The sequence below is a fragment of the Myzus persicae genome, unplaced genomic scaffold, assembly GCF_001856785.1.
Source record: "Myzus persicae strain clone G006 unplaced genomic scaffold, MPER_G0061.0, whole genome shotgun sequence".
Classification (NCBI taxonomy): Eukaryota; Metazoa; Arthropoda; class Insecta; order Hemiptera; family Aphididae; genus Myzus; species Myzus persicae.
The window spans coordinates 1-25,647 of record NW_019101471.1 but is presented as its reverse complement, the minus strand read 5'-3'; the positions used below and the strand labels follow the sequence as shown (position 1 = coordinate 25,647).

General features: G+C 27.8%; 1 protein-coding gene across 1 annotated transcript; it reads left to right on the top strand.

Annotated features, from left to right (window-relative positions):
• LOC111029257 (zinc finger protein 425-like) lies at window positions 1–22,258 on the top strand. Its single transcript, XM_022308214.1, has 11 exons — window positions 1–61; window positions 439–581; window positions 4,541–4,574; window positions 5,493–5,783; window positions 8,191–8,358; window positions 10,665–10,838; window positions 11,304–11,441; window positions 13,594–13,722; window positions 14,071–14,253; window positions 18,625–18,849; window positions 22,059–22,258. Exons 1-11 carry the CDS (start codon window positions 1–3, stop codon window positions 22,256–22,258), a joined length of 1,746 nt encoding a protein of 581 aa, XP_022163906.1.
• Window positions 22,259–25,647: the final 3,389 nt, after the last annotated feature.

The window sequence follows — 25,647 nt, the reverse complement described above, 5'->3', positions numbered from 1 at the left end:
ATGAGTCTTATTAAAAACCAGAACTATGATATCTCCATTATTTTAGGAGATATTGCAATATGTAAATAACTTAATCAGGATTGAATTCGGTACATAAACATTGCAACATTGTAATCCTGTATAGTTATCTTTTTGATTATATTATGTCCCAACTGAAAATTATATTGATGACTTAATTGGTTCTTACTTATTAATGAAGCATTTTAACAACTTGTAATAGTTATAATCGTATTATTAATTTATAAATTAAAGTTATTTTTAGTTTTATACAAAGATAACAAATTTTTAATTTCAGTTAGTTAATTTCCTTAACTTTTTAAATGAAGCTAATCTAATGTATTTATAAATCCTTGCTGCTTCTATAATTGTATCTTATTATTTATTTATATCTTGTGAAGTTGAATTATTAAAATATTAATAATGTTTATTTATTTAAAGTTTTAGATGACATGGTTTATAGTGAAGGTATGGAATTTTGCCCTAATATGTGCGGACGCAGTTATCGAGGAAGATATCGTTCTAAAAACATCAAACGACATTTGAGATATGAATGTGGTGTACAACCACAATTTCAATGTGATGTATGTTTGAAGCGTTTTACTCATAATTCAGATAGAAAAAAACACATGGTGATAATACATAAAACATAACAGGATACAAATACTCTATCAACATTGTCATTTTTTTTCTTACTAAATAGATAATTAACTATTCTCATTTATTGCGTATGTGACATTACTCAATACATTTTTATTTATTTATTTAAAGTCTTTCATATTAATTTTTATAAGTAAAGTTCAAGAAGTGTATATTTTATTTTCATACATCATAAAATCAATTTTTAGTCGTTAATCTTTTATATACCTATCTATGTTATAAAATAAATGTGGTTTTTTTCAATATAAATAATGCGATAATAAAAATTAAATGCTGGTTCTTGGTAATTTCACCACTTGAGAAAGGCTGGAATGATTTGGCTCATTATTGTTTTAAATCTTCGTAATGGTTCAAATAAGGTTTTTACAGAAAGAAAAATTGGAAAAGTTGCTTAGAAAAATGAAAGTGCTTTTTTGACTGACTAATTGACTGATCAATTTAGAGCCTAAAACTCTAAACTATGATAGCTGGTGACTTGAAGTTCTCAGGGTATCTTCGTACAGCATTTTAAAGAATTGGTTTCTCAAGGATTTCGAGATTTATGATGGAAACTAAATTTTTTTTTTTGCTTATTAATGGTTGCCATAAGTTACTCAGGCACAAAAGGTAAAATCATTCATCAAATTATCCTGTTTATGGCCCCAAATAAAGAAATTAGATCTTAAAGCAAATATGAGAGTGGATGCATGTTTGTAGAGTATATACTAAAAAACTAGTAGCCTGATTTTGTGAACATTTCTAATTGTTAATAGAAATATCAGGACATTTTAGGGAATAGGTTGAACCATGTTCAATTTACACCAAGTGCTATATTTAATCCTCCACAGGTGACTTGTCGATCTTGGCCTAATTAGTTCATAAAACAAGGTGCACTAAACGTTGATTTTCCCATGAGCTGAAGTACACTGAAACAAATATATACCTTTATAGCACTATATTGACTGTTTTCATTTGTTCACGGGCAAAGTCTGGTTGTACAGCTGAAAATGTTGGATTATTCGAAGTTAGTACATATTATAATGGTTGAAAATAAGCTATAACATGCTCCAAGTCTCCAGGAATCTATTGATATAACCTTTATTGAAAATGGTCTAGTAGTTTTTGAGTTTATTAATTACAAAAAGGCAGACTAGCATTTATTTGTATGTACATAAATAGATAGTTAAACTTATATTTTATTTTATGTAATCATTGGCAACCATTTATAAACAAAAATAATAATTTTAGATATCCACTGTGAATCTTAAAATCCTTGTATAAGTTCCTCTTTAAATTGGGAATTTTAGAAAATCCTTTGCTTGAGTTGTACCCATACATGGTGATACGAAGGATCATTAGATTCTAAATTTATCAGTCAATCAGTCAGTCTACACCATAATAAGTATAGTTCTTATTTTAACACAAATTAAAATTATAATTTATACTTACCTAACTGTGTTGGTTTATTACAATGTTATTGGATTTTAAATATATGTCAAACTCTAAATATTATTAGAAGAAATCATTTTTACAGAACATATTATTAATTTTTAGAGCTTCCTTTTTTCCCGTATGGGTCAATGACATGGAAGACTTATTTAACAATTACTACTCCAAGCTTTCTTGCTTGATTTAGAACTTAAATGCATGTATTTTTAATAACTTTTTCAATAATTTAAGTTGTTGACTGTGTTTAAATTTATTTAGAAATTCATCAGAATAATAGTTTTGGAGTTAATTCAAGTAAATTATTATTCATGTACACATATATTTTTTAATTTCATTAAGATATGCATTTTATAATTTTTATAAGTTTTTTTTATGTTTTCCTTGTTATTTGATAGCATAAGGAATATTAATTTTTTAATCGTAATTATTTTTACATATTGTCATATTTAAGTGCTGTTTATGATTAAATATACCAGTGATTAAAAACAGTTGCACCTTTTGTTGTTTTTTAATTTTTCATATGTTGTTTGAAATAAACATAATATATTTATCTTGCAAGTTTCAAAGAATATGAAAATTATATTTTTTAATAATTACCTACATATTCTTTTTAACAGGCAATAATAAGTTATTGATTGGTAAAATAACTAATTTAGTATATTTATTTTATGGTATTTTATGTAGTAACAGTGCTGCTTACATACCTACAAATTTGAAGTGTATGAAAAGTAAAAACCATTGTACAGTAAACCGTATAATATAATTAATTATGTAGTTGAGCTATGATATTTATAAGGGTACAAAAAAAAATGTGTCTTTCATTTACAAACAAACATTAATAACATAAAAATAAAGTTTGATGTCATGTGTCCTTCGTGTCTTAACCTTCTTTGTGGTCTCTGAGTACTATTTTATTTAACTATTTTTTGACAAATTATTCTAACATAAAATATGTTATTAGTAAAAATATTGTTTTTAATATTTCTTTTTTTTGGTTATAATATTACTTTTTAATATTTGTGGAATCAGTAATCACTTTGCATCTCTAACTGGATAGGCTACTCTTATATTGTTTTAGTTTATTATTATAATGTTAAGATTAAGAAATTTTGTTTTGAAAATAATGAGGAAAAATATTGAGTACCTAATATTTTTTATTCATTAATGTGTTTTTATAAGGGTGTTTTCCATAGAATAATATTTAAAATAATATTTCTATAACTTCACCTATGTTTTAATAATTAACATCAATAAAATTATTAATGTAACTATTTTTTTACCATTGTTTAACTTAATACCTACTTAGTTAATTGTTTTTTTTTTCAGAAATTAATTCCAAATGGCTGAACATTGATGCATTGAAAATATTATCAGAAACGGATCCTGCAATTTGCCCAAATAAATGTGGTCATAAGTATAAAGGAAAAAGTAGAAAAGCACACCTCAAAAGACATTTAATTTACGAGTGTGGTGTACCAAAGAAATTTAATTGTGAATTGTGTCTTAAGAAGTTTTCTTATAATGTATCTCTCCAAAAACATTATAATATTTGTACAAAGAATATACTGCTGTATAATAACCATAATATTTTTTCAAATTAACATACTTAAATTTAAACAATTTTGCTTAAAAATTCTGTAGTAAAAATAAATGAAATTGAGCAATTGAATAATTATAATAACATGATTTCATATGTTCCCCCTTACATTTATGTTCTTCTAGCTTGATGGTTTATGTAGATTTATTTTAATATAATTTCAGTTTATTTAAATGATTTCATTATGAAATCAACCTTTAATCAAAAGTGTTTGTATTGTTATATTGTTTGTTAGAGTATTGCTATAGAATTGTATTAATATGTATCATTATTTTTGATTTTCTGTTGTGTAGTCATACAGGAAAACCTTATCCCAATATTTTACATTAATATTCTTTATTTATAATTATAAATGTATTAATACTTTAAAATTATATTGTTATTTATACATTTTATTTTATTTTTAAATTGTACGTACTTAAATTTCCGTGTTATTTATTTGAGTCAATATTGTTAAGAAGGTACTTAGTACTATCACTATAATATTGTGTTAAGTTCCTCTTTTTATTCTCCATGTTCATTAAGAGTACGTAACACCTTCATGCAATGTATATATTTTACAAACTTGCAATTTAACAATTTTTTTGTCCAGCATTTTCAATTTTCAGCAAAATCCTTCAGCATTAGTGTGAACTGACCTATTATCAAATTTAAGCACAAGAACATTATCTATGCTTAAGTTTTAAAGCTTTGAAAATATGCTGTAAACTTGCTCAAGGAATCTATTAGTATTATTTATATCTCAACTAGTCAAGTTATTTAAAAGTTATATACAGTTAATAATATAATACACTCAAGAAAAATATCATACTATAGATTAATGTATTTAATTTGTGAGTGTTTTGAATTGTATTATAGATGAAATTGTGTGTATGCAGTGGCGCCCAGATAGGTTAGCAAGGGGTGCAACTGTATGTGCTCTCGTGGGAGGTGGGTGGGTGGGTGGGTAGGTATAGACGCCTATGGATATAGGTACCTAGATAAAGTATAGGTTAACTGTTAGTAACAGTTCAAAAGAACGTTTTTTTAAATAAAAAATTGGGTGTGTGGGTGGGTAACTTTTGTTAGTTGCATGTGCTGTCAAAATACCTCTGTGCGCCACTGTGTGTATGTAGTGTGTGATGACAAATCCCCATTCCCTTTGTTCTTGAAACCTCTTAGGCTCAAAGCATTTGAGGACCCTATTTAAGTTTGTGCACATAATATACATGTTATAAGTCTGTCCATCAAAAAAGCACTCCAATTCAGAACATCCCCAGTCTCTACTCGATCCCTTACCATCGAGACAAATTGCAATAAAGCAGGGTGTCGCATTGAATTCGAGTAGAAGAACTGATTTTGGCCGAGTCGCGGAGTGGTATCTCACTGGATAATACATAAATCTTCATGGTTTAACAATTTTGTGGAATTGTGAATTATCACCAGTTGCAAGTTATAATTGCAACTTGATTACATAAATTGTATTTATGGTATACTGATTACTACCTGTCTGTGGTTATATTACATCTAATTACAGTTTCCACATTACACAATTTTTAATTCCTATTAACATAAATAGTCTGTTACATTATAACACATCAATATTTCCTAAAAAGGCAAATCCAAGGCTTGTTCATGCTCAGTTAATATGGTTTTCGCAGTACGTATTATGCAGTATATAAAAGTATAAATCAGTATGTAATGACTCTAAATAATGAGAACTGAAATGCTTTTAATAATACAATGTTTGCAACTTGTTGTATTCTAATTTTATATTGTTTGTTTATTTGATTTTAATTATTTTATTTATAATAGTTTTTGTTATTTTTAGAATTAAGACACAAGTGGTTATCTCAATTAAGCAAATTATCCATAAATGATCCAGCAATTTGTCCAAATATGTGTGGTCGAAAATATAAAGGCTTAAGGAGAAAATGTCATCTCAAACGTCATTTAACCGATGAGTGTGGTGTGCCAAAAAAATTCCTATGTCATTTGTGTTTTAAACGTTTTGCACAGAATGATACATTAAAATCTCATTTAATAATGGTTCATAAGCAAGTTCCGGTACCTCGAAATGGTGTCTGTTATGATGAATTAACAAACCCTTACTACTCTTTGGGTGAATTTTGGAAATAGAGAATTTAGAAAATGATGTATTTATTTAATTTTATAACAGGCTGTTGCAAGAGTATTAATGGCATATTTGTGTTTTTATTATTTGACAGTTAAACATTTCATAAATACCTATAACCTATGTAAATAAATACTATAAGTACCTAATAAAAATATCTTGGGCATTTTGATGAGATGTTAAATTATGTATTGACAGACTGCTGGTGCTTATGTGATTTTAACCTCAAAAATACACTCCACACCATTAAGTCTATAAGAATAATGATCCTGTTTTGGATGATGAGCCGGACTCAATTTGATTATTATTTAATTGAGAGAAATATTCCATAGCCCACATTGAACTACGTTTTTCAATATTTTCATCTCAAAGTTTAAAATATGTAATAATAATAATAAAAAAGACAATTTTAAGCAAAGTTCAATGTGGACTGTAGAATGTCTTATTTTTTTGAGATAAAATAACAATCATCAAAATCCGACGATTTAACAAGGCTTGAGAGTTTTTCCTATGAGAAAGCACTTTTACTAAAATAATGACTGCACTTAATTCCCCCCTCCTTCTAAATAGGTATCAGACAGTAGGTTAATGGAAAATTATTATAACTCTTAAGGTTGGTACTAAAGTATAAAATATTATTTTGAAAATAATATAGCAATACGGAAACTTTAAAAAATTGACACCGGGCCCTTGAATATTTTATTGTAACTAAAGCCATTAGAACTAGAATAAATGTTTTTTGTTTAAAAATGAAAATTGCAACTGTAGTTTATCAAATATAGAAAATTATATTATTATGTTAAATTTTTTTTGTTATTGATGTAATTATTAATTCTAAAAATATCTTTGTATTTGTTAGTTTCAATCAGAGGTTGCCAATCTTTTCTAACAAGTGACCCACATGAAAATTGTTAGGTATCTGGTGATTACCACTATTTGTTTGGGTATACTATTTATATTATTACTTGTAGCTTATTAATAAATTGTACAATAATATTCTTCTTTAATTATTTCTCCAATTCTATGTATGTTTTTCTTCACTAATAATTCCTTTACTTTGTAAATAAAGCATAAAGGTATGTTTAAGGCTGTAATAAGCATATATTAGTATGGTTAGTTTTTAATAAGATCTACCAATATTCCTCTAAAGATTGTCTGGTTGGTGATCCCTGATTTAAATAGTACGTTTTATTTCTTGTGCCAACTTAATCCATAACTTACAGTATATCAAAATGTTTTCTTCTCACTAATATGTTTGTAAGATGGATTTTGATGATTTGTAATTGTACTAGTTAATTACATACCTATTCAAAGTGATAAAATACAGCTACATTGTATTATTACTTTTCTGCATTTTACTACCATTGTCTACTGTACATAATATACTTCTATACTGTTTATGTTAAGTATATACCTACTACTTATACTAATCTGCATACATACTTTTTGTAATAAAAATATAACTTTTGATCACCTAATTCATCGCTGTCTTTGTATAGGTACATCCTAGTATTAATACATATTCCTTACTATGTTTATGTTTGGTGTAATATACGTAATAAATATTTCTATGGTTATTATTTTTTTCTAATAATTCTATTTAGGCCTCCCTAAAAAAAATCCTTTGTGCCCCCCTAATAGTGCTACGGGTAGTATTGTACTATTTGAGCATGACCGAAGTCCTGCTCAGAAAAATTAACATTTTTTAAGTGAAAATTAGTGTTAAGTTGTTATCAGGAAAGAATAATGTTAAAAGTTTACAAAAAAAGTTACTTTAATTCAACATTTACTCATGTAATAATGAATTATGTAAATATATGATATCGTAATATAAATGATATTCATATTAAATTGATCATAATTAGGTATCTATAATGAGAAATGAGAAATTGTGTGTTATTTATATTATATATTAGGTATACAACTGAAGACTAATCAATTGAGATAAGTGTACAGGTATAAAAATAATGTTAGGTTAGGCAATATTTCATTTTTTATGTATTACAGTGATAAGTAGGGAAAGAAGAGGATTCATTAAGTGAGATCAGAAAAAAAATTGTGTATAACAATGTTTCATTTATGAAATTATTAGGTATTTTTCTATCGCCATAACAGAATACAATAAATGTATTTTGTTATGAATATTACTATATTAGTATATTACGTAGTCAGAATCAACAGTGCCATACACAATTATACTATGGTTAAGTCTAGAGAGGCGGAGAGTGGAAAATGTCTATAAACCAATTAATTGCATTCAGTTATGACACGAGCCTCATTTGTTTATTTTTCATTAGCTTTTGTTTGGAACTAACTTATTATTTCATAACACAAGTGTGTACACCACTGATGTAAATATATTCAAGAATAAATACAATCATTTTTATAATTTTAGGATCAAAAAAATGGCTACATTTGCTGTATGAAATATCAAAATCTGATCCAGTGTATTGTCCAAATCAATGTGGTCGCTGTTATAGAGGAGAGCAACGGAGGGGTCATTTAAAACGACATTTAGATACCGAGTGCGGTGTACCCAAAAGATTTTTATGTACTGTTTGTTGTAAACGTTTTTCACAAAAGTGGTCTTTGAAAAAACATATGATATTAGTACACAAAGTAGTCATTAGTTAATAATGTTTCAAATAGTTATATCAATCGTTAATGTAAATAATATTAAAGTGTGTTAACATTATACATTTTAACAGTGTATTCCATTAAAAAAAAGTTCATTTAAAGATCCTGTAATCATCATGATACATATTTGTAATTATATACAATATCTGAATAGAAAAATATGTACCCTTTTTTAACTTCCTCTAGCTAATACATTATATTATTACTTATTTATTAAAATATTAACGGATTGAACATAATTTAAAATTTATTATATACTATTGTTTGTTATTATGTTAACATTAATCAGGTATACAAACAAATTAAAATAATGAATTATAATAGAAAGTTGTGTAGTTATATTTGTATGGATTTTTCCTCATCATCTATTAAGAATATAGTTTAATTTTGATTTCAATTTTAGTTGGTGATTAAAAATGTTGAATGGTTATTTTTTTTATAGGTATCAATTTTTGATGTATGATTTTCTGAGTTCCAATTTTTGATTTTAGTCTATATAAGTAAATTTAAATTTTTTTCAAAACATAATTGAAATCTAAAATATTTTAATTAACACATAAAAATAAAAATATGAAATATACTTTCAAATTTTATTTTTATGGCTTATTATTACCAACACCTATAAGACCTAAAAATGCAATATTTTTTACGGGTGTAACATATAAGTTTCTTTGAAAACAGTTATTCTATTTTAAAATTTTCCACCCAAAATGATTTCCATACAACAATTTAAAACCCATTGAGTAAGTTCGAATTTGAAGCTGTTATAATGGACCTAATATACAGGATGATCCATTTAAGAAGGTAAACTAATTACCAAAAAATATTAACTTTTTTTGAATTTTTTTTTTTAACTTAGATTTATGCTTTACTAAAGGCTGAAGCTATACACGGCGGATTCCGCCGCGTTTCGTACGCCGCGTATTTCGTGGCGTTTTCCGTCAAATTCCAAATGTATTAATTTATATCCGAGTAGCTATACACGACGGATGTAATACGCCGCGTTTTCATCCGCGGCGGAAAACGCCGGTCGGCTTGCGTTTTGGCGGACGAACGCCGAAGTAATAAAAACGTTCGACGGATACGTTCTGTATAGCTTGTCCGTCGGAAAACTCAGCGGGATACGCGGCGTTCGAAACGCAGCGGAATCCGCCGTGTATAGCCCCAGCCTTAAACCTTAAAATATTTTAATTTTTTTTTAATCTTTATGTTTATTGATGAAACAATTATCAACTTTTGATTTCAAATGGAAACATATGTTAAAAAAAGGTCATAAATTAATAAAACCATTTTATTTATGAATATTAGTATAACAATTTTTATTTTTCATCATTTCATTTGCGAGATACAGCTCTTCAAAATTAAGTGGTTTAATAAAGTGTTGATTATACTATTTATTCATTTGTAAAGACCAAAAGCTATAAGTGATAAATTCGATACTGTTCAACCCAAGGTAACAATTAATTAGTGATAACTATTGTACTAAATCATGTATTAACCTATCGACTAATTAGACACATCAAATTACGACAAATGATTAATAAAAAACTGGTTATTTGGATAACAAAATATTTGTAGCATTACCGACTTTAACACCTCTTTAAACCACCAAACTTTGAGGAACTGTATCTTGTAAACCTAATAACAATAAACAAAAATTTTAACCCAAAAATTCATAAAAAAAATAGTTTTATCAATTTATGACCTTTTTATTGTATTTAATTATTTGAAAATCAAAATTTGTTAGTGGTCTCACTAATAAACATAATAATTTTAAAAAAATTAAATATTTTAAGGTTTTAGTAAAACACAAATCTAAAAGTTTTTTAAAAAAAATTCAAAAAAAGTTAGTACTTTTTGAAATAATTAGTGGACCCTCTTAAATGGATCACTCTGTATTGAACAAAATACAAATGATATTTGGGAGGAGGGATATAGCCTCTGATTATTTGAGTATTCGTTATGAAATAGGTATTATTTATATAATTAATAGTTAGGTATATATTATATAACACAGTAGAATACATAGTACAAATAACTAATAAATATAATAAGTAGGTATTGGTACTATAGAAATTTTTTTAATCAATAATTACCCATAAAAATAATTTTACTTCCACTTATATCCAGAACCAATTAATCATGTGTTTATGCTTATAGATGGCGTAGGTATATAAATTTTATCTTATGATTAAAATTAAAAAATAAAACAAAATTACTATTTTTTTCTAGCTGTTACAAATTCATACTGGATGACTAAACTGGATACTATTTCTATGTTAAACCCTGCCATATGTCCAAACTTCAATTGCACGAGGAAATACAAAGGAATGTATCGAAAAAAATTATTAAAACGACATTTGATGTACGAATGTGGCGTTCCTAAGCAATTTCAATGTTCCAAATGTCAGAAGGAATTTGCACAAAATTATTCATTAAAAAAACACATGGCCATTGTTCATAGGCAGTTGATTTAACAAATATAGAATATTATAATAATGTATAAATACCTTTGTATATTGTCTCTACTGATTTATTTATGTAAATAAATTTAATAATTGATTACAGGTCATATTTGCCAATCTTGAATATAATATTTTTTCATACAAAATATATGCATAACATACTACAAAATAACTATAGCAGTTGACTATTTTATAAAAAATACTCATATTTTTTACTTATATTTAGTTTTACAAATTTGAATTTTCTTAGATGTATACAACTATTTAAATTGTTTTTATTATTATTTGTAATATTTGTTTCCTTTCGCTTCATTATGGTTATAACCGCGTTTAAAAATTACTTTTTGCTTTTTAAAAATCTGTCAATCTTTTTCATTTAACATATTGCAAGTTTTCATTTTTACAGCCACCGAGTGGTGTCAGTTAGATGAGATATGCAAGTCTGATCCGGCTATATGTCCAAACCATTGTGGTCGCAAATACAAAGGCCAGTACAGAAAGCAATTACTCAAAAGACATTTAACTCATGAGTGCGGCGTGCCTCGTAGATTTCAATGCATGATATGTCATAAGCGATTCGCACAAAAATGGAATTTAAAAACACACATATATGTTGTTCATAAAGTGTTTTTGTGAATATTTAATATTATAAATAATATTTTAAAGAAACATAATTATATTTGTGTTTGTATACCTACAACTAAAGTATTTCTGTAGAATTTAGAATTGAAAATTGACCATTTAAAAATATTCTTATTTTTTATATTGTTGTGTATCATATTTTTAATTCATGGGCGCCATTTCAGATACTAAGTAATTCGATAACGGTGTTACTAGTCAGCTAATTTTTTTTTTTTACACTTTTCAATAGGATAGAACGGGGAGTACTAAGCTGTTTTACTTAAAAATGATAATGTTAAGAACTATATATATGAAATGTTTGTCACAACCTATCATAAAAATAATGACAACTAACAGCATTTTGAGTTTAATGAAAATATTGTAATTATTGTTTTTTAAAAAATCAAAAACTAATTACAAATATTACTTGTAACCAAAATAGTATTGGGTAAAAGTTAAAACATCAAGTAAAGTAAGAAAACGCTCTTATTAACTACTAAGTTCCACCACCTAATAAATGATCTCGTTTTACTTTCCTAAAATGGCGCCCCTGACTTGACTAATAAATTTTTGTTTTTTGTAAGATTATAATATTACTATTAAATAGTAATTTATAAAATGTATTATATTACATTAAAATTGCAAATCATATGTTTATAATCAACAATTTAATTGTTATTCATATAATTATGGAAATAAGTAAATATGAGAATAACTTTATATTATTTTATTTGTGGTTTTAAATATTTTTATTTATCACAAAATAATTTTTATGAAAAATATTTATATATAATCTATACCAATTTTTAATGATATTACAGGCAAAGTAAATAATTGTAGGTTACTGATCAAGTATAAACCCACTCTGACATGCCACATTGCTTCAATTATTTATTTGTATTAAAAATAAGAAATATTAATTACAATTAAATATGTGGTACAGCTACAAAATATTATATCTTTTCATCCCATTTGATAAATATATAGAGTTTTTTTTGTTGCCTATCTGGATCCTACACTCATAAAACCAATGTCAAATAAAATGAATTCCATATAATTATATTATTAGTTAATCGTTTAGTTGTAAAGTATTGACAGCTCGATAGAAGCTTCCCAGGTTTTTAGTTGATAATAATAATAACATTTTCAAAACTAATAAGACAATAATGTGTTTTTATTAATATTATTAAATTTGTTTTGCTTCTTATCCAGATTCTCTTGATTTCTCTTAAGAACTCATGGACACTCTTAAAGGGTTTTCTAATTAGGGAACACAATAATTGAGAATTTGAGTACCTAGTAAATACCTATTTCTAAATTATAATATCAAAAGATTATTAAAAAGTATAATTGTAAATTATTAAATTTATTGGGTTAGCATCGTTAGTTTTATTTTTGGTAAAAGTGTATTTAAAATTACCTTAAACATAATATTTTCCAAGCCAAATATATATCCAAATCCTTCTCTGTATTAGCTTGGTTTTCTCTAATTGTGGACAGTAATTTAATACCAAACTATTTAAATACAGATAAAATGGTATAATCTAATATTACATTTTAGTCTATGATTTAAGTAAAATTAAATAAAGTAAAGTAAAACTAAAGTCTAAACAAAAATATATTCCCAAGTTTTTTATTTGATTTTTTAATATTTGTCTACCCATTATTATCCATTGGTTTAATTATTTTAGTATATAAATATACCGTGCTTTGTGCCTTTGTTGTCAAAACTAATGATTAAAGTTTTGTAAGGCTTAATTCATTACTTTAGCTATTACATGATATTTCATTATTTTATCTAGTTGAATATAGGTTGACCTAAATATTAATTATAAGTTTATTTATATGTTTATTCGGGGTAGTAATTTTATATTTTTGATTTAATATTTACCTAATGCTTCCTATTATGCTTTGTTTGCAACCTCGTTTTCTGGTTTATGCATTATTGTCCATCATGTATGATCTTGACAGGTTTTTTTAATTGCTAATTATTTTATTCCAACTATATTATTTTATAAAATTAATATGTTTTAACTATAATTCTAATTACTTTTATATATGCTTTTTATTTTCAGGAAAAATGGAATTGTTATATTGTCCAAATAACTGTGGCCGCTATTATAGTGGTGATTGGAAGAAATCTAGTTTGCAACGTCACTTGAAACACGAATGTGGAGTTCCAAAAAAATTCATTTGCTTGATTTGTTATAGACGTTTTGCCAGAAAAACACACCTCAACTCACATACATTAATTAAACACCAAACTCGCATTTGTTGATCGAATAATTTAATATTCAAAATACAAAGCATATTCATAATTCATCAATAATCAATGTACTTGTATTATTTCCAAATGTTTTATTATACGTTATTATTATAATAATTTGTTCTCTGATATTGCTATTTCTTATTCGGGCTTGCTTTGGAATGCTGGTTATAATAATATTATGTGCTTTATGTGTCACAAAATAAAATATTAATATAACTTTTGCCGTACCTAATTAATGTATATCATAAAATTCATTATTTCGAATTTAATCTTGTTTTCGTAGATTTTCTGCAATTACTTGAATCGACCAATAAAGACTCTCTTCTGGATCCTGTGTTTTGTCCCAATGACTGCGGACGTAGTTATAAAGGAAAAAGTCGTAAATATGTACTGAAAAGACATGTGATGTACGAATGTCAAACACCGCCACAGTTTTCATGTCCTATTTGCTCTCGACCATTCAAACGTAAAGACGAAATGTTAATACATCAACAAAAGAAACACAACATTTTTGAATAACCCTACCTTATTAATAACTAAAAACTACATCGTAGGTAATTAAAAATTTATTATGAAAACAATAATTTAATATTTAACCAATAATAGCCAATTTGTATAAACAATTTTTTTTGTTTTGTTTTTTTTTTATAACCATGTATACATTCGATATATTAAGTTAGGTAACAGGTCAATAAATATTTTATAATTTATATACGTATATTTATTTGGGTAGGCACCAAAGTAGATAGGTACGTAATTTGAGGTGAATATGAATGATTTTAACCTTTATATTTTTTAAGATCGTAAAGAAATCCAAATCACTATTATTCCAAGACCGTATAGCAGAGTATAGTAAAGCATTTCTAGGTGTGTTACAATCGAACCCATAGACAGAGTAGGTGGAAACAAATAACAATTATACATTTATACTCAGTGACTTAATCCAATATATTCATACCCTCCAAATAACGTACCTACTTATATTTAATCCTGAGAGTATGAGACTATCCATTATCCAATAATCAGATAATTAAGTGTTAAAATTGTATAATATACCTACCTACCTATATCAAAAAAATTTAAATGATTAACTGGTTCAACTGGTAGGTACTTACCATTATTCAACAACCGTAATAGTTAACACTAATATACTTATAATCATTAATTTAATTAGGTATACCTATCTAATTAGAGATCAGCACGAGCCGGGCCATGAAAAAATATTTCTGGTTGATCGAAAATAAAACATATATTATTTAATTGTACATAAATAGATAATACAAGAACAATAGTGAAATGTCTAATTTAAACGGTGTACATATAACTACAAACGGGCCTGGTCGGGTTCGCCTTAGAAATAAAGTTATGGACTGAGTATGGAGGAGAGTAAAATTTTAGAAGTGAAACTTTTTTACAGAAAGTATGAAAAAAAAAGATTATCGCCCCTCATGGTCAATACAATAGCGTAATGGTCAATAAGTACCGACCAGGGACCAGCTTTTTGCATTTTTTTTCTGAAAGAAGTTCACTTCATTCTCTCATATTCACTACATGCACTTTTTTGAAATTTAAATTTCCATTTCATTAACTCAATTCACGATCTAAGATTCTATTGGGCGTAAACTGGACATGGACAAAAAGTAGGTGGGTAATGTATGGTCGTTTGTGAGTCGTTAAAAAATCGTTTCATTCCTTTTTATGGACATATTTCTCTTGGAGAGCCTAAAGTTGACCTATATTTCTTCATTTTTCTGATATGTTCTCAATATGTATGAAATTCACTGTTCGTGATATATCATTGTGTTGTCTGAACCACAGAAAACTTTACTCAGGAGTTTTTATTCTATACCATAAACCTTATATACTACTAGACAAGCAATGAGTGTATGGAAAGCGTAACAACATAGAGGGCGCTTTTTAATTACTCGATTACTCGTCCTCACGGTAGTGCAGGGTACTAGGGTTTATATATACATTTATTATTTATAGATTATTGTATTTTTTGGTAAAGATAGCCTACATCATTGCGAGATGTTGTTACTTGTCACGCAGCCCGCATGCTGTGTTATACACAGTATAGTATACTTGTCAAGTAGTTTAATGTTCTATACATAAGTACAAGAAGTTTAAGCAAAGTTTAGAAGCAAAAATTAAATTTGATTTAAATTCCCTACTTTTATTTTAGACTCGAATAGGAACCGTTCGAACTCGGACCCGGTCTGTCGCCTCTACACTCTCATTCAAGCTGTCGTCGCTGTGTGGCGGGAGTAGATAATTCGCAAACCGGCAATATCTTCCCTCCCCTTCATCCAGACCAACGATTTTATCGTAAGCTGTGCCGCTGGCATTTTTTTGTCTTTTCCCGACGGCTGAAAGTAGCGTATATCCGCGACCTTCCCGCCACCTTATGTGCTACAGTGCTAATTCGGGTTTTTATACGAATATTTTTCTTCGTCTGCCGACCGCTAAAATTGGTTTAGCGTCAGTATTAACAGGAACATTAAACCCCCCAATAAATCTCAATGTGGCTCTATTTATAGTTATATGAGATAATTTAGCTTCAAATACCAATTCAAATTGACGACTACACGGCTATCCTGCAAATGTTGAAATGTCCTACATTTATTCTTGAACATAGGTATGTATAGATTACATAATATATACACAATACACTTGTTTATATTATTTAATAATAAGTTATAGTTCCAAACAAAACCTAAACAATAAAAGTTCCGTGTTGGCCCACTACACCCGTCATTCGAATATGCTCGCTTGGTGATCGTGTTACGTATATATATATATAGGGATAACACTCAGCACGTTCTCTATTTTCAATATAAACAATATTAAGCCTCGCTTATAGCATCAATAAGAATGAAGCAGTGCGCCCCAATCTGAAGTAGCTTTTTCTTGTTTCTGAATCTCCAAATCCAAACATCCAAGTCATTCTGCTCAACGAATCAATTCACCGCGTTGGTGGTGGATGACTGATGAGGGTTCATGCAGTAGTATTTTAATCGACTGTGCTTTATATCGGTTGGTGTTGAAAAACCTTTTATTAACAAGCAAATTGACAACTGTCAAGCGCCTCAAATCTATACTATGGATTACTAGCAATATAACCGACTACAGCGTATTAAAAAATACATTAAAATACCTAAGCAAAGTCATAGGCCAATGGTATTAATACCTGCACTATTAGGCACCTATATCTACCAATGCAATCTAATTGATTCACTTGTAATTTTATATCTTCATTTTTGATTATCCCCTTTTTTTCTGGATGCTTGAATTGTAAATCCATCTTCGGCCACGTGTACATACACATCATACAGCACCTACCATACAAACTCTTATCACCAATATTTACAAAGCTCAACTCGTTGTGAATATTTATAAAAACGGACATCACCTACCTCTCTGTATTGCAAACCTCAATCTCTACATCAACATTAAGGAAGTACTCAACTTATCGTCACATTAGTAATAGTGAAATAAATAAATAAACCAGGAATGGTCCACCATAATGTCACAACCTTCAAGTCAGATACACTTAAAAAAACTATTGTAATCATGCTCCCCGCTACCTAAGTGGAAAATCACCTTTCAGATAACTGTAGGTACCTATCAAAGAGAGAAAAACCCAGGACAGAGCGTCATTTGTGATCAGCACATGTAAATTCAAGGGATGTCCAAACTATAAGTCTTTTCTCTTGCGCCATCACAGTCCTAATAAACAAAAACACACAGTGCCTCTTTTCAACTCACCTCCTCTCCTGACTTAATCATCGTATGTCACTGTTGATTTCGCGTCTCTGTTAAATCTTACTATACGTTAATTAACCCCTCTCCTTTCCTTGTTATCGCTATGACATAGAAATAAAATATCCCATAATCAAATGTTATTTCTATATCACTGCATAAGCGTTACTAGGGGGAGCTTAGCGCCCAAATATTTCCATACTCCTTTCAGATGAAAAATAATGAGTCTCAGAATTTTTTGTCTGGTTTTTTCAGTCCCGTCACAGTCATTAAAATACGTTACTATTGTACTTTTATAGCATCTTTATAAAATGGTCTTCGATTTTATTATTATATTAATTAAGCACAATTTATTATTTCACGATATAATTAGGATTTATTATTTATTTATTTATTTTCTTTAAGTGTATATAATTTTTAATTTTTTTATTTTATCATCTGTATTTTATCAGTATTAAATGAGAATTTTGTTATGAAGTTATAACTTTTGTTAAAAGCTCGTATAAAAATAAAGTCTTCAAACATAATTTTACTTTAGTGGTGTTCGTTATTATATTAATTCTATGATACAGATGATTATAAAGACGATTAAAATATTAAATACCTTTATTATAATATGTCATACCTACATAAATAGGTTATTACTTATTTAGAGCAATATTATAATACAAATTATAATGGTACACATGTATATGATGATTTACAACAGATAAACTAATATTTCGATGATTAACTACTAATTATATTAATTATGGTATTTTAATATGTCTATTGTCTATGCATATGTCTTGACGTATTGTATATTTGTATATGCCATGGTGTATCCGTATCCTTCTTATTATGGGTTAGCTTTGTTTGCAAGTCTAAAAGTTAAAGTTTATTATAAATATAACTTATAATAATTAATAGCAATAAAATAAAATTAATTTTTCATTTATACTCGCAATATTATAACATTAACACTGCTTTTCTACAAACGTGGATGCCACTTTTCATTGTGGCATTAACATCTGACGGTTACTCTTATCAATTTATTTTACTAAATAAAACTAATTGTTATTATTTATTATGTTAGATATGATATGTTGGAAGTTAGTCAAACTAGAAGAATCCTGCAAACAAGACCCGGCTGTTTGTCCTAACATGTGTGGTCGACGATACGTGGGTGTGGCTAGGAAGTCGCACTTGAAACGACACTTGTTCTATGAATGTGGTGTACCCAGACAGTTCAAATGTTCTCTATGTTTAAAGCAATTTAAACAAAAAGTACATCTGAAATGTCATCTTTTGTCAGTGCATAGTATTATCGAGTGATATAAGATCAAATTTGCGATTTATATCGTTCACTGCCCGATTCCTGAAATTTATCATCGAAAATGAAATGAAATATTATGTTTTAGAGTAAATATAATATAGATTTATTTTTTAATATGAACTTTTAGCTAAAAAAATGTACGGTGCTCTCTGGTTATAAGTTATTGAATATACTTAAATTCATCAAATATAGTACAAAATGTTTTATTTTTTAAACAAAATTGTTATTTGAATTGAATTGTGTTAAAAGACTTGATATTTTCTATTTAATCAAATAATTAAATTTGTTTTTAACGTGTTACCATCACGTAGGTATATACTTATAGATATGTAATATTTACAGTTATAATTAGATTTATTAAAAGTCTATATTTTATATTATTTTATTTAATCTTACTAAAAAAAATACCATTTATTATTATAAGAGTACAGCATGTGTGAATAAGAAACCACAGTAGGTAATATTATATTTGTAAGTTTAATTTGAATTAGGGACGGAATTGAATTTAAATGAACTTAACTCTCGAACTCCCTGAACGGTTCAAAGTTTGTTTAATATTAATTCTAGAAATCGATTACTTTGAACTCGAACAGTTCGAGAAAAATGAAGATCAATATCGATACTTTTATAAATATAATATTTTTTTTATACACTATAAGTTGTGCTCTAAGAATGATAATTATTAATTTTATAAATTGTTAAAGCTAAGACAGGGTAGGTTTATTCTTTTTTTAAAATTAAGATGGATATTAATACATTATAATATTAGGTACATATTAATTTCGAAAGTTCAAAAAAGTGAAAATAAATTTGAATTTGAGTTTGAACAAATTGAAATTTGGCTCATCCTTATAGTTTTAATATATGCTGTTTTTATATCTATTACTTGGAAGATACAATAATAGCTAGGCTATTCAACCAAAAAATGTAAAATGTTCTCATGTTTTCAGATTGTAACTATTTACTAATTATCTACCTAGTAATTATTGATTAAGTTCAATAGTTTTATTATTGACCTATTGGTGATATTAATTGATACTTTATTTATATATTTATATTACTTTTTACTATTGACAATTGTATTTAGTTCTACAATTTAAATACATCTTTAAGAAAATGAGAACAGTATCTTACTCGTTATGCATATATTATGTATGATATTACATGATCATATTTGATGTTATGATTGAATAATTGAATGAAATATAAACAATATAATTACTGTCAAATTCTTTATAACTTATTAGTGTGATTATTTTATTATTAAAAGTTTTATTTAGTGGAGAGATGAATGTACTGATGTTACTATGATGTGTGTGTTTTTTGTGTTTGTGTGATTCTTTAATTTCAGCTTCAGTAACTTTTCTGGTAGGAAAGTAAACCTAGTATTTGAAAATGTATTAGTCAAGGATTACAAATTTAAAACAAGTATTCTCATACATAGTTCACATTGTTACAAAAAAATCTAAAAAATATATAAATACAGTTTTTGATAGAAATGTACAGTTCAATTTTTCATTAAATATAAAATGAAGAACAGCAATTTTAGTTCTCTTGTTGCAATTTAACAATATTATTTTTGGGTACTTGAAACTTAATATATTATTATGAAGTACCTACCTATTAATTATTATTATATTTTAAACACATAATAACAATTCGGCAAAAAAATTAATTTAAACGATGTAAGTCTGTAATACTTGTCCGCGGCAGTAATGCGAAAGCAGTTCCCGCGGCGCCGTCGGTTCAAACGAAAATAAAAAAAGGTACTGTAATACTTATGTCTAATGCCAAATAGTAAAATACATATCATTTTAGTTACAATAATATCTTAAATTGATATACTATCTAATACTATTAGCTGACAGATCATCTTCTTTAAAAATCGTTTTTTTGGAAAACAGTGATTTTTTTATATTGTTGAATTCAAACTTAACACATTCATTAAAGTTACTTCTTAAGACTCCTTAGCCATTTCCCCTCTTTTTTTCAGATTTATTCAATTTAATTTAACTATTGTTGTTATTTTTTAATATGGTTGTTCTAGACTTCTAGTATCAAAAAGGTAATCATTTTTGTTTAGTCGCTACTGATACATTGCATATTTTAGTCATGAATAAAACTATTTATGTGAATTCAAATTTACTTAGAACTTACTAGTACCTTTTATAAAATGTATGATAGTTTAGTGGGCATAAGTTTTAACTATTTACTTCCTTAATATAATGGTTTTAATGCTTGTGTCTTATTTAATTTCTCTAATTATCTGTACCTACAACTAGGGCATATTTAGGGGATGGGGTGACAATGCGATTACCCTCCTCCCTTGAAATAAAAAAAAAAATGTTAATTAGTTAATTTTAAAACTTTGTATAGGTAGCTGATAATAATTAATAGTTGTGATATAATAGCCATAATCAAACACCACAGACTAAGACATATTATATTATTATATCTATTATATCTTAGTTGTGTCAAACACACAATCAAACATAAATGATAAATTCATACATGAATCTTAATGATAAAAATAAAATCTAGTTTATTAATATACAAGGATGAAAACATCTGCATCCAAATTCCAGAATGGCCTCTATATTTTCTTATTTCTTATTGTTTTTAGTTTGTAGATTAAAAACATGGTTAAGATCGGGTGAAAGTAGATTAACTGGATTAGGTTTTATGTACATACTTAAGGACATTGTTGTAAATATAAAAAAATGTATCAATAGGTTTGCAAATGAAAAAAAAAATTAATTGTTATTGTAAATTGCAATTAATATTTTTGAATGGATAATGACATTTTTTTGCTATACTATAATTAAATAAAGGTACATACGATTAATTATAACATATAAGAGTCGTACTTATTTTTTCATAAATTGCTTGAATAAATTAAGATTAAGTCTTCATTGTACTTTATATATCACTCAAAAATATTCCTACTCTCCTCCTTCTTAAACTAGCTTCAGACCCGCCCCTGACCTATATGTACACATATATGTAAAATTGTAAATACTTGGTACAAATAATATACCAAGAGATATTAGCTTAGCAATAATTGTAATTGCTTAATAATACAAAACTTAATTATAACTGAGAGATACGAGTATCTTTACATATTAAAAAAATGCTAATAAACATACAAATTTAATATAATTATTGTATTATGTATTTGCCTAATTTATTTGCAGATTGGTCATTTGACAAGAGATTCGAATGTCCAAATATGTGTGGCAGGACTTACAAAAGGAAACAATACGTTGCAAGACATTTAAAATATGAATGCGGAGTGATACCAAAATTTGATTGTAGTATTTGTGAGAAAAAGTTTGCCTACAAAGAATCGCTGAAGGGTCACTTAGTCAAAATACACAAGTTGATTAGTTATTAGTATTTAAACTTATAATTAGAACACAAACTTTAAAAGGTTTTATTTGGGATGAAGAATTAAGCTATAGTGGCTTTACCGTGTACAATTACTCTTAATAGTTTTAAAAACCGTTTTTCTGCTTTTGTATCGTACCTACCTATATTCAAAAAAAAATAACTAACATTTTTAAAAAAAAAACTTTGGTAAAATAAATTATCATTAAGTATTCTATTATTTATTTTAATTTATTATTGGTATAAATGTTCAGATGCTAAATTGCATAAAGTTGTTATATTCTCGATTCTTGTTACGTTGTTATCTTGAACTAGTCGTATGATATACCTAAGTACCTACAACCTAGAAAAGTGCTTTCTAAACCAACAATTTAATGATAAATGAATACTATGATAAATGAAAAAACTTAGATCAATAGATTATTTTTATCAATAGAATTTATCTGCTTTTAATTGAACAATTAATTATATTATTTGATTATTTATATTAGTGCATAGTGGGTACAATGTACCTGGTACATATAACTTTAGTGTTACCAATATAAATTAATTACGGGACTATTATTTTCAAATTAATGATTTAAGATTTTCTTGGCAAGTTTAAAACAACAATAATCATACAATCGTAATTCGTATGACTAAGGGCCAGTTTTACTCAGTTTTAGTAACCATCTCCGATTAAAGTTAACCGAAGTTTAATCGGTCGAACTTGGCCGGTTATAAAGTCTGTTATCAGCTGATTGAGCTTAGGTAATCGAAGTCTACTCAGAGACGGTACAACTCGCCCTAAAATTTCGAGAACAAAAAGACTAAAGAGTATCAGTGATGTTTATGATTTTGGACGATCCGGCGTATTTGTACTCGGTAGCCTGCACACACACGTCCGTGTGATGAATAGATATTCGGACGATGAGTTTGGCCTTCAGGCCATTATAAATTATAATAGGCTATATTGCTATAAACTGATTATAGTTTATGAAATATGGAACGCTAAAACAAAAAGTCAATAAAAACACAACTACATATTATTCCTATTACTATATTTATTGATATTATTACCATTCGTTATAAATATTATAAATATAAATTATATAAATTATATAATTTATTATAATACAAATAACCTATATTAAGGTACTAAAATAGTAAAATGTTTAAATGTATAGTATTGCAATGAAGTAAAATATCTTAGAAAGAGCCTAAGATAGCTCAGATAGGGCTAAGCCCCCACCTCCATTTACGTTCCTGTAGACGAGTGTCTAATTATAAATATATAATTATACAATGTACATTTATTATTATTATTATTATCTTTTCAAACACCAAAGCACTATAATTTAATTCGCAGTATACACGCATATGACTTTTAATTTTTCCTTGAACATCAGGAATAACTACAAGAAAATTGATAAATTTACAAAGAATTAATAATTCAAATTAAAAAAAACCGATTTAAATTAAAATTATCCCTTACAGTGACCTTTATAATACTCGACATAGAGCCTCCGTTCATCGAGGTATACTAGAAACCTACTATACATACAACAGAACGATACATATTACCTAATTCCTCGCGTTTCATTGTTGCTTTACGATGTCCGGACTCGTAAACACTCGAGTACTGTACACGCAATACCTATACAACCAATAAATAATTCAATGAAAAACAAAAAAACATCTGTTAACGTGTTTTGTATACCTACATAAATTATATAGGTATATGCGTTATTGTATGTAAGTATTAAACAATCAAAACAATAACAATAAAACATAAAACACTAAACAACTACCAGAATAAAATTTATCCGACGGATGGACAAAAATGGGGAGAGAGAGGGCCGATTATGACATTCAAGTAAATTGAACGGTTTTTGACACAGAATAGGCCGGATAGGGGCTACCTATCACGTTCTCGTAGCCGGACTCCGTACGGACCGAGTGAGTTGGTCGTTGAACATAATTTAATAATTATATGGGTTGCGTGCGGCGATGGCCCGTGTGGCTGTATAATATCGTGAGATGTGCACTTGGATGGCGGCGGATGAATGTGAGTACACATGCAAGTGCAACGGCGGGAACATCGGCAGCCGGTACCTCGGGAGATAATTTGGCGAACCATATAAATTGATGAACCAGATGGTGAAGGTAAGTGGTCTGCAACTGGTTCTTGTACGATACGGTTGTCGAGTTCGAGGAAGAATATAAATCAAACCGCTAGTAACAGTAGTAATACCGCCTGTTTATGAAACTTCTCAAATTTTTTATGCAGTAGTCTTAGAAGCTGCGCACCATTACCGGCGTTACACAATCGAGACCAGGGCGATGAGGCGTCCCCCAAAACACACACTGTTTCAACTTTTCAAGAAAACATGACCGCCACGGTCTCCTCTTCAGATTATTTTTTTATTGTACCTACCTACCTATTACTGTATTTATGTTGGTTTTTTTTACCTTCCATTTCTGCCTTGGTGGTGACTGGTGGTCACACCAGGAAAACGTATTAACGCGTTCGAAAATATAAAATTATATTGGCCACTGAGGCCCCGAGCATAAAAAATAAACCACAGTGATATCAACACTCGGCATTCTTGTATTTAATGGTTTGCTCTTCAAGTCATATCGTCATCGTTCACCCAAATTCCTTGCACTTCCTACCAGCACAGAAGAGATTAAATGCTACCAGTACTCCAGCTATCAGGTTGACGCGTTAAGGTCAAACCTCGTTAAGGTTATCCTGGCAGGATACCCTCTTGACCATGTCAAGCTTCTTATTTCAAATGAATTTGAATTTTATGGCCATCTAAATTTATAAATTAATTGTTTTATGTATGGGCCAGTAATGAACCTTAAATGTTTTTTTAGGTATAATAATAACTCAGAGACCCTTGGAAGACTTTGTTCCCCACACCTCGTACATTTTGTTTTACTATTTAGATAGGTAGATACATAAGTACCTTAAAACGAGTATTAATTATACATCCTGATGTAATATCATAGAGTATGCTTAAACTAATAAACATAATATTTATTACATCTTAACAAACAAAAATACATTTTTTTAAATGGACATAAAATTGTTTTAAATTTTATTTGGAACAGAATAATATTTAATATAAATTATCAGTATAGGTACTATGAGCTGTTGTGATCCAATTACAGTTGTACTATACACTGCATGGGGCAAATCACTGAAATCTAGGAATTCATAGCAGGGTGTGCCTTTACCTCAAAAAGGCCCTCTGTAGTTCAAAATACCTCTCAGTTATCACACGTTTAAAATATGTTTCCCATTTGAAATCACAATATTAATAATATTAAATAATATTAAGATGAATTTTTATTACCTAGTTTAGATGCTATTTTTCGTGCTGTAAAATATACATGTTATGTTTCAAA